The 11,508-nt window shown below is 34.9% G+C and overlaps 2 protein-coding genes across 2 annotated transcripts in view; both read left to right on the top strand.

Moving 5' to 3' along the window:
- The first annotated feature begins 1,226 nt into the window (after nt 1-1,226).
- Nucleotides 1,227-2,345, top strand: LOC121388310 (beta-1,3-galactosyltransferase 5-like). Its single transcript, XM_041519603.1, has one exon. It carries the CDS (start codon nt 1,227-1,229, stop codon nt 2,343-2,345), a length of 1,119 nt encoding a protein of 372 aa, XP_041375537.1.
- A 334-nt stretch (nt 2,346-2,679) lies between these two features.
- Nucleotides 2,680-11,508, top strand: part of LOC121388301 — a 109,649-nt gene continuing 100,820 nt past the window's right edge. Inside the window, exon 1 of the mRNA XM_041519593.1 lies at nt 2,680-2,824. Coding sequence (XP_041375527.1) covers nt 2,680-2,824 — 145 coding nt within the window. The remainder of the gene's footprint in view (nt 2,825-11,508) is intronic.

Raw genomic sequence — 11,508 nt, 5'->3', positions numbered from 1 at the left:
AAACTAACATGAAACCACTGACAACACTGTTGATTGTATGTTGTTGTTTTTTTCAGACAATGATTGAAACTAACATGAAACCACTGACAACACTGTTGATTGTATGTTCTTTTTTTTTTCAGACAATGATTGAAACTAACATGAAACCACTGACAACACTGTTGATTGTATGTTGTTGTTTTTTTCAGACAATGATTGAAACTAACATGAAACCACTGACAACACTGTTGATTGTATGTTGTTGTTTTTTCAGACAATGATTGAAACTAAAATGAAACCACTGACAACACTGTTGATTGTATGTTGTTTTTTTTCCAGACAATGATTGAAACTAAAATGAAACCACTGACAACACTGTTGATTGTATGTTGTTGTTTTTTCAGACAATGATTGAAACTAAAATGAACCTACTGGCACTACTATTGATTATATGTTTTATTTTCAGACAATGATTGAAACTAAAATGAAACCACTGACAACACTGTTGATTGTATGTTGTTGTTTTTTCAGACAATGATTGAAACTAACATGAAACCACTGACAACACTGTTGATTGTATGTTGTTGTTTTTTCAGACAATGATTGAAACTAAAATGAAACCACTGACACACTGTTGATTGTATGTTTTATTTTTTCAGACAATGATTGAAACTAAAATGAAACCACTGACAACACTGTTGATTGTATGTTGGTTTTTTTTTTCACAATGATTGAAACTAAAATGAAACCACTGACAACACTATTGATTGTATGTTGTTGATGTTTTTCAGACAATGATTGAAACTAAAATGAAACCACTGACAACACTGTTGATTGTATGTTGTTGTTTTTTTTTCAGACAATGATTGAAACTAAAATGAACCTACTGGCACTACTATTGATTATATGTTTTATTTTCAGACAATGATTGAAACTAAAATGAAACCAATGACAACAATGTTGATTGTATGTTTTATTTTTTCAGACAATGATTGAAACTAAAATGAAACCACTGACAACAATGATGATTGTATGTTGTGTTTTTTCAGACAATGATTGAAACTAAAATGAAACCACTGACAACACTGTTGATTGTATGTTGTTCTTTTTTCAGACAATGATTGAAACTAACATGAAACCACTGACAACACTGTTGATTGTATGTTGATGTTTTTTCCAGACAATGATTGAAACTAACATGAAACCACTGACAACACTGTTGATTGTATGTTTTTTTTTTTCAGACAATGCTTGGAGGTAAAATGAAAACAGTGTTCCTCTGGCTCCTCCTAGTAGCGTTCATCATTTTCCTCTTTGTGGATTACACCGTCATCAACCAGTTTTCATCGTTGGCTGTTTTTCAAAGGAAAACGATTTTAACAAATAGACCCACTCATATCTGTAACCTTAACACAAACCCTATACTAAATATCTCGGCTTTACCAGTTCCAGAGGCCTTTTCATCGTCACAGTTTTACGGAGATAGAAGCTTGTTGGAGTATCAGTGGTATTTTAAGCCAAACGTTTCCAAAATTTCTCCTCTGAATCACCGATTTTTACAGAAACCTTCAGCAAGTTGTGCGTACAATTGTTCACTAGTCATCTTGGTGATGTCACTGCATCATATGACGTCACAGAGACAGGCCATCCGTGATACGTGGGGCAGTGTTTCTGAACTGGAACCTTTGCCCGGCTCGAGTGAATATTTCCCCATCGAAGTGTTCTTTGTTCTGGGCGTCAATAAAAACAAGACTTTGAACGCAGCTGTCGCCATGGAATCGGAAGCGAAGAAGGACATTATCGTGGCAGAATTTGACGACAGCTACTCCAATCTCACTCGCAAGGTTCTCATGGCATTCAAATGGGTCAAGGAATTTTGTCCGACTGCGAAATACGTGATGAAGGTTGACGAAGATACGTATTTAAACATTCCCAAATTTGTAGCTTTGATACAGTCCCGTGAGTGGAACAATACACTGTTAGGACCATACTTTTTCGTCGATCCAGTGCTAAGAACAGGAAAATACGCCACTTCGAAAACAGCATTTCCGGCTCCAAAATATCCACCACACGTTAAAGGGAACGCGTATTTCATGCCAATGGACGTTGCAATGAAAGTCTTAACTGTGTCAGAACATATGCCGTATATCAATATGGAAGATACTGCAATCACGGGTGTACTGGCGAAAATATTTAATTTTAGACACTTCGGTTTAGCCAAAGACCAGTACTACATTGACAAGGCCGCGTCGACGTGTGAACTAGTCACCGGAAGTATAATAATCTCACAGCAGATATTTGTTGATACATTTTATAAAATCTGGGACAGAGTTAAGAACAATTCCATGTGTAAAACGGTCAAATGAATGTTTAAAGGTTTTTTTTAACGACATCAATAGAACACATTGATTTATTAATCATCGGCTACTGGATATCATATATTTGGTCATTCTTACATATAGTCTTCGAAAAGAAACCCGTTACATTTTCCCATTAGTAGTAAGGGATCCCCTTATATATACCCCATCCCACAGACAGGATAGCACATATCACGGTCTTTGGTATACCAGTCGTAGTGATCTGGCTGGCATTTTGTAGTGGGATTTAGCTCAGTCGGTTGAATATGAAATAACTGTTGATGATGTTGTGCAAGCTAGAATTATTGCGGATAATAAATCTTTAGAATTAAATGGAACAAAGATGAAGGCGAAGCTATTGCAGTCAGAGAGTGTTGTGGTGTCATTTCTACATTTGCCGGCGTATATTGCTGATGAAGAAATTGAAGACCGTTTGAGAGCTTTAAACATTGAGTTGATTTCTCCTATCTATCGACGATTTTATAAAGGTACTCATATTGCTGATGGAACTCGGTATGTTCGTGTGAAATTCCCGCCTAGCACGTGCAAGAGGTGTGGATGAGAGTTTAAAAGAGAGAAGAATGAGTGGTTGTGCGAGTGTGGATAAGGATTAACAATGACTTATTTAATGTACTTAGTTCTTGTTACAATGCTGTTATTGTCTTTAAATGTAAATGGATTGATGGATGTTGATAAGTTAAATTCAGTGTTTGCAACTATTAAAAGTAGACATGGTAATATTATTTTTCTACAGGAAACGTTTTGGGATAATAATTTTATTGAAATGTATAAACACTTATGGGGTGGGAAAATATTTTTTATTAACTGTCCTTATAAAAATAGAAGGGGTGTGGCAATATTGATATCGAAAGAATGTCCATATGATTTTACTTTTAATAGTTGTGACACAGAAGGCAGAATTAAAAAAATTAATCTAAACATTGATAATGATCTATACAGTTTTATTAATGTGTGTGCGCCAAATAATATTCATGAAAAAGTTATTTTTTTCAATGAATTAAGTAATTTTATAGATTAAAAAAATACTATAATGGCTGGAGATTTTAATGACATATTTGATTCTTCTTTAGATCTTGGAATTAATACTACTACTTTTAGTTTGAAAAGTAGTACTGTATTACAATCTATTCTTTGTCGTTTTAACCTTGTAGATATTTGGCGTTATAGAAATCCTGGAAAGAGAGAGTTTAGTAGGACACAAATTGTCGAAAATGTTCTAAAACAGTACAGGATAGATTTCATTTTACTTTCTAGAAATATTTTACACTTTGTTGTCATTTCATATGTATCTTACACCACCTTTAGTGATCATAATGTTATGTCACTTAAATTTGATTTTTCTCGTGTGGAGCTGGGTCAAGGTATTTGGATTTTTAATAACGAGTTATTGAATGATGAACTTTTTTGTAATGCGATTTCTGATGTTATAGATAATGCTTGTGACTGTCCTTTGTTTCAGACCGAGCCTCTTGTATGGTGGGATAATTTAAAATTTCAAATGAAAAAATTTGCAAAATATTTTTCTATAAATAAACGTAAATTAGAAAATGAAAAATATTATTTTATTTAAAAAGATTTAAAGTTAATGGAACAATCTAAATGTAATGGTGCTATTTTAAGACTAAAGTGCAGTAGAATTTTGAGTCTGATAAAAATATGTTTTTTTTATCAATTGAGAAAAATCAAAACAAGAATCAAATTCAATAACAGAACTTAATACAATTAATGGATTATCTAGGAAAAAAAGACATATTGGCATGGGCACATGACTTTTATTCTAAATTATATACCAAAGAAGATATAGATGTAGGTAAAGAAGAAGAAATTTAAAATTTAATTTCGAATAGAATAACTGAATTTGAAAGTAAAATTTGTGACAATGATATATCGATTGAAGAATTAACAAAAGCATTGATAGGTATGAATAGGAATAAATCACCAGGTATGGATGGCCTTACTGTTGAGTTTTATCTTAAATTTTGGGAGAAATTATAATCTTTCTTTCATAATTCAATTTACCATGGTTTGACACCCAATAGCCGATGTATTTTTCGTGCTAAGGTGTCGTTAAACATTCATTCATTCATTCATTCATTCTTTCTTTCATAAAGTTGTTATGTCAATTCAAAATGAAGAACATTTATCACGTAGTATGAAAAAAGGAATTATCATTCTTTTTTTTTTATAAGAAAAAAAAAGGGATAAAACTAATCTTAAAAACTTTAGGCCAATAAGTCTTTTAAATGTTGATTATAAAATTATATCCAAAGTTCTTGCAAATCGTTTAAAATTAGATATATCATCTATTATTTCTTTTCTTAACAAACGAGTTGTTTTTCGGGTTGGAATATAGCTGATACTATTATGTCAGTCCGTGATGTTATTGATATTGTAGATATGAATAACCAGGAAGGTTTTTTAATTAAAATAGATCAAGAGAAGGCGTTTGATAGGGTATCGCATACTTTTGTAGTAGAGTTTTGAATAAATTTAATTTTGCTAATAAATTTATTTCTTGGATTAAAGTACTACATAATGATATTAAAAGTTGTGTTAAAATTAATGGCCATTTAACGCCTTTCTTTCCTGTTACTAGAGGTGTTAGACAGGGGTGTCCGATTTCGATGATGCTCTATGTAATTTTTACTGAACCTTTAAATAGCTTGTTAAAAAGTCAACAACAAATTAATGGAATAAAATTAAAACAATGAATGTAATTCTTTATTAGTTCAACATGCCGATGATACTACTATCACTGTACAAGATGCTCAGTCTGTTGAGGTAGTTTTTCACAGTGTCAATTATTTTTGTCTTGCTACGGGTGCAAAAGTAAATATTGAAAAATCAGAAGTACTTTGTCTTGGTAAAGCCGCCCAAAAAGATTTGTCATTTAACATTCCTGTTGCTGTTAATAAAGATTGTGTTCAAATCTTGGCATTTATTTAGGTCCAAATAAAGCTTTGTGCGAAAGATAGAATTGGAAAATAAAAATTGAAAAATTTGATTCATTGATTAACATGCGGAAAGAAAGAAAACTTACATTAAATGGTAAAGCGACAGTGTGGAATACCTTATTAACTTCTAGATTATGATATATAATTAGTGCAATTCATGTTCCTAGATGGGTTGAACAAGAAATTCAGAAGTTGTTTTGTAAATTTGTGTGGGATGATAAAGTACCATTAATAAAATTGGGAATAAAAGTTCAGGTGGCCTTAATATTCAAGATATTTCTTTAAAGAAAATGGTTTTTCGTATTAAATTATTAAACAAATATTTTAATAATGATTTCAGTTCTGTTTGGAAACATACAATGTCTGAATTTCTTGGTAAATACATGAATATGAACTTATCTTTTAATATATTTAATATAGTTTTTGATAAACCTGCTTTGGCTAACATTAACCCTTTTTATGCTGAGGTTTTGTTGGCATGGGATATCATTTCAAAGCGTGAACGCTTTTCCTCTCTAGATTTAGATCAAATATTATATCAGCCAATATTTCATAATCCATTTATTGATTACAAAAATAAATTATTATGCTTTAATTCTTTTATTGAAAGTGGTATTATAACGGTGGCTGATATTGCATATGAAGTTGTACCAGGATTTAAAAGTTAAAAGTAAAGTTTGTTTTATTTAACGACGCCACTGGAGCACATTGATTTTTTATCTTATCATCGGCTATTGGACGTCAAACATATGGTCATTCTGACACTGTGTTTTAGAGGAAACCCGCTGTCGCCACATAGGCTACTCTTTTTTACGACAGGCAGCAAGGGATCTTTTATTTGCGCTTCCCACAGACAGGATAGCACAAACCATAGCCTTTGTTGAACCAGTTATGGATCACTGGTCGGTGCAAGTGGTTTACACCTACCCATTGAGCCTTGCGGAGCACTCACTCAGGGTTTGGAGTCGGTATCTGGATTAAAAATCCCATGCCTCGACTGGGATCCGAACCCAGTACCTACCAGCCTGTAGACCGATGGCCTGCCACGACGCCACCGAGGCCGGTACCAGGATTTTTACCGATATCAGCAATTGTCGAAATTATTAACGAAAAACATCCTGATATGTTAGTAGCAGAGATTTCTACTGCTTATACTGTAATTCTGAACTCGCTTCCTGATGAATGGAAACAGCTTATTGTAAAGAATATTAAAAGTCCATCACAAGTTAAAGATTTTGATTAATAATAATGAAACTATAAATGTAAGTAAATTTACTGTTAAATTAATTTCCAAAAAATTTAAAGTACCTTCTTGTTTAGAAAATTGGCATGATTCGGGTTTTGTCATAGATTGGAAGCCAGTTTGGAAAATTATACATTTTTGTGATAAGACTTTGGCATTTGTTGACTTAGATTTTAAGATAGCACATAACTATGTATTTACATATTCTAAATTATTTAATGACTGTAAAGTAGCATCCTGCCAATGTCCTGTTTGTTTTAAACAAGAAGAATATATGTGTCATATATTTTTGTATTGTGATTAACTTTATGATTTAATTTCTATTTTTCATGAAATATTTATTTATATGTTTAAGGATAATGGTTTTTCTTTAGAATTGTTTAAAAAATTATTGGTTTTTGGGTGTTATTTCAAAATACAAAAATGCTCAAATGAATTCATCAATGCTTTGCTCTCAATATATAGAATATCAGTTTTCAATAGACGTTTAATAGTGGAATCAAGGGGTGTAAATATTAATATTGTTACGTTTTCTAAGCATTATATGCATCATTACTTCTTAATACTTTTAAATCAAGATCACTTTAAAACTAGATTTTCTGCATTTATTAATAAATATATTAAAAATAATATTTTTCTTGATCTAAATAATGATAAATTAGTTTTTAAATACCCTCTTGAAAACTGATATTTATATTTAGTATTTCTCTTAAAAAGTTCACATTATGTTATAAGATCGATGTTCCTCAATCTTCTTTTAATGTTTGCGTGTTTTTGTGTGAATGTGTGTGTGTGTGTGTGTTTGTGATAAATGTGCGAGTGGTTGTATGTGAGAGTATGTGTGTGGATATGTATGAATCTTTTTATTATTTTTATTTGTAAATTTTATGTATATGTACAATATTGAGGTTCACGAATAAAAAGATTAAAATAATATTCGATTGAGTTGTTTGCGTCGCAGGATCGAACCACCTCGGTGGATCCATTCAACTAATGTTTTTACTCGTTCCAACCGATGCACCACAATTGGTCAAAGGTCGTGGTATGTGCTTTTCTGTCTGCAGGAAAGTGCATATAAACATTCCCTTGCTGCATTACAAAACAATGTCAGAATTACCAAATGTTTGACATCCAATAGCCGATGATGAATTAATCGATGTGCTCTTGTGGTGTCGTTAAACAAAACAAACTTTAAGACAAACCTTTTGGTGCATTGGGTGGGACGAGAAATAGCCCAATAGGCCACCGACGGGGATCGATCTTACACAGGCCGCGCATCAAGCGTCAGATGAATGAGCCCTAGAGCACAATTAAATACTGAGAAGCGTTATTTAAAGTTGGGTGTACACACCAGCATGTCTGTCATTGGCGTACATTCACATCACTGAAAAGGGTGGGACGTAACCCAGTGCTAAAAGTGTTCGCCTGGTGCGTGGTCGGTTTAGGATCGATCCTCGTCAGTGGGCCCATTTGGGCTAATTTTCGCTCTAGCCAGTGCACCACGACTACTATATCAAAGGCTGTGGTATGTGCTATCCTGTCTGTGGGATGGTGCATATAAAATATCCCTTGCTACTAATGGAAAAATGTAGCGGCTTTCCTCTATAATACTATACGTCAAAATAACCGATGATTAATAAATCAAACATGTACGTTTTTCTTTAGTTTATGGTACTTGCATAAAATGGGGGCGGTATGTAGCTCAGTCGGTTGTGTGCTCGCCTGAGGTGCTTGCGTCGTAAGATAGAACTACCTCGGTGGATCTATTTAGCTGATTATTTTTTCTCATTCCAGCCAGTGCACCACAACTGGTCAAATGCCACAACATTTTTCCATTAGTAGCAAGGGATCTTTTATATGCACTATCCCACAGACAGGATATCACATACCACATACCTTTGATATACCAGTCGAGCGCTTTACCACTGGCCTACGTCCCGCATTTGAAGAATCCATACTAGGGAAGGCTGCTTGGGCAATCTAGAATCACTTGAGTTTTTAAAACGAAAGACCAACATGGAACCGATGACATCAGTTTGTAGTTCATGGTGATCAGAACCCAAACGGCATAGGTTTGAGATGAAGTGTCACGACGTCGTGTGTGTTTGCTGATCTACGCCTCCGCCGCGCTGCCCGCGCCGCCCCCGCCGCCCCAACCGCAAACTTACAAAATATGAAGTTAGATTGCATTTGAAATGTTGGTGCCAAAAATGCATTATATGGATTTACTTAAAGATGTATTGTATCTTCAAAAATAAGAATATATTATATTAAGAAAAAAAATCATATTTCAAATAAATAAATATGTACGTTAGGGGCACTCCGCTCTCACACACTCCCCCTCCCCTATCCGCCCCCCTCCCCACACACCCGAATCCAACACTGTGTGTGTATGTGTATATATATATATATATATATATATATATATATATATATATATATCGTCATCGAGATGTATGTGTGTGTGGAGTGGGGGGGGGGGGGGGGGGGTAAACAAAATTCAAGTGGGCTCACACATAGTTTAGATTACCAGGATGCAGATCAACTGAACGATTCACAGCTGGCAGATATCGCATTTCAATTTGACTCCCAGACTGTGGCGCCTTATATCGTATAAGATTAGTTGCTAAAATCTTTCTCACAAATAAGCATATATGTGGATTTTTCCTATTGATATTATTCTAATATAGGTGAGTATAACATTGCGGCAAGACTTCCGAACGTTCTAGCATTCAGTTCATTCATGATTGCATCATATCGGTCGGTACCACACACATCTATGAATCATGTTTTTTTCATATGTTACACTTTTTGGAAATACTAAACAAGACTTCATAGGAATGGTTTTGCTGATAAATGTGTAATACAAATATCAATGTATCATTTATTAACGTTTCGCATCCCCTCGTTATTTTTTTCTTCTTCTCTAGTATACCTGTATTCAATGTTGGGTGCGATAAACGGTCTCTTTAATAAGCTGCTATATAATAAAAAAGGGGGTGGGGGATATTAATTAACATATGTATTTTAAGTAATCATTGTCTTCAAATACACATTTGGCCAAACTACTGTACTGATCATTACATCGGTTCTTAAAACAAAAACTGGAATGTACACTGTAAGAGTGACGTCAGTATTACATCAATTCTTAAAATAAATGTGTACACACCCTTCTAGAGGCGGGGCCTAGTGACGTAAGTATTGCATAAGTCATTTCTTAAAATAAATCGGTACACACCCTCCTAGAGGCGGGGCCTAGTGACGTCGGCATTGCATCATCTTGCATCATCCCCTACTGCGCAGTTTGGCGGCCATCTTGGATGATGCAATAGTGAAATCGATATACCCTTTAGTCTTGCCCTTACTACTCCGGGTATTCATCTTTCCAACACATAAGACTCATATTAGAGTTTACTATCCCTTTAACGACGCACTGAACACATTTTAATTACGCTTGTATATAATGGTGTGACGGTACATGCTCTTAATTTCTTTTCGCCTGTGGCGATATTAATTGTTTTAGAAGGCCGTGTGCAGTTCCAAATGCACTTAGCCCAGATGGGCAACTTGTTACGTAATACCTTTGCGCGACGGTCATCGAGCTGTACGCCTAATACACACCCAGAGCAGGTGTGGAGGCCATGTGGCCAGTAGTTACGTAATACCTCTGCGAGTGCGGTTTTGACGACCGTGATTTTGGCGACCAAGGCGTCAGTAAGTCTGGCAATCAAAGAGAAAAATGCGTCTCTGGGAGTTGGGGATATATCACTTGATAGGGGGAGGACCGCCTTGTACCCCCAGGCGATATTCTGATTTTTGAATAAATAGCCAGGATTTAGAGATATCGAGGAGAACTAGGAAGGCTCCAGGGGATCACGGACGTCGTCCACTGAACGATCTATATTAGTTCAGACGGGACTTTGGTAAATATATATTTTCTGCTCTGTGTATAACCTTGATGTGATTGATGTGACTTTAAATATTTTAATACTGTATTATACCAATATTCTTTAGACAGTGTCTTCGGTCATCTGACGAAGTAAATCGTAGTCTTACTGTTCTATATTTATACGAGTATTTGGTAATATAAAGCTTAGCCAGTCATCCTAGAGGACCTAGGTAAACTGTAGGTTATTGTCTTTATTGTGATAGGTACCAGTATTAATTCTGTGTTACAAGGTTACTGAATGAGTAGTTAGGGTTAATTAAAAATTAACCAGTTAGGAATAGAGCTGTAATTCCTTTATTAATTAAGTTCCCCTGGAAGCGTTTCTCAATTATCACACGTGTGGGTGTTGTGTCACGGTGAAGTGATTAGCATATTGTGTAAACTAGACACCTAGAGATTAACTAATTAAGTGATAAGTTCTGGGTTGTTATTATTGTTGTTATTAATTAACTACTGCGGCAGTACATTTGTCAGCGTAGGTTAATACCGATTCCAAAGTGTATTGTGTTTTTGCTGTGTTTTCTAGTGAACTAAACGTGCTATATTACATATACTTTATATAAGATCGTATCTCTGATCATACCTAGACGAGCCATACTCGGGTAAATACCGCCCGTTACAGAGAGATCTAATAGATATACAGTTAGGAGAGATATTTTGATAACCGTGTTTCATTCAGTTACGGGTATTATAGAATCCCCGTGACAAATGGCGTCGGAAATATGATCAAGTTGTTGCCGGAGCCAATAAGGAAGTTCTCACTAGATGGTGCCTGTAGGAGCACTTTATACCAGCACTACTATTTATTATCCCCAAAGGTGCGTATACAGAGGGGGTGGGAGAGGGTCGAACCAAACATTTGATGAAACATTTACTGATGTTTGCAGTCAAATCTACTCTACATGCACACGCGCCTGTCTGACCCCCCCCCCCCCCCAATTAAAACGTTAGTTTGTTTTGTTTAACGACACCACTAGAGCACATTGATTTATTAACCGACCGCGC

This window comes from Gigantopelta aegis, chromosome 2 (genome assembly GCF_016097555.1).
Source record: "Gigantopelta aegis isolate Gae_Host chromosome 2, Gae_host_genome, whole genome shotgun sequence".
Taxonomy (NCBI): Eukaryota; Metazoa; Mollusca; class Gastropoda; order Neomphalida; family Peltospiridae; genus Gigantopelta; species Gigantopelta aegis.
Note: the sequence above shows the minus strand (reverse complement) of the source record. Positions and strands in the feature narration are given on the sequence as shown.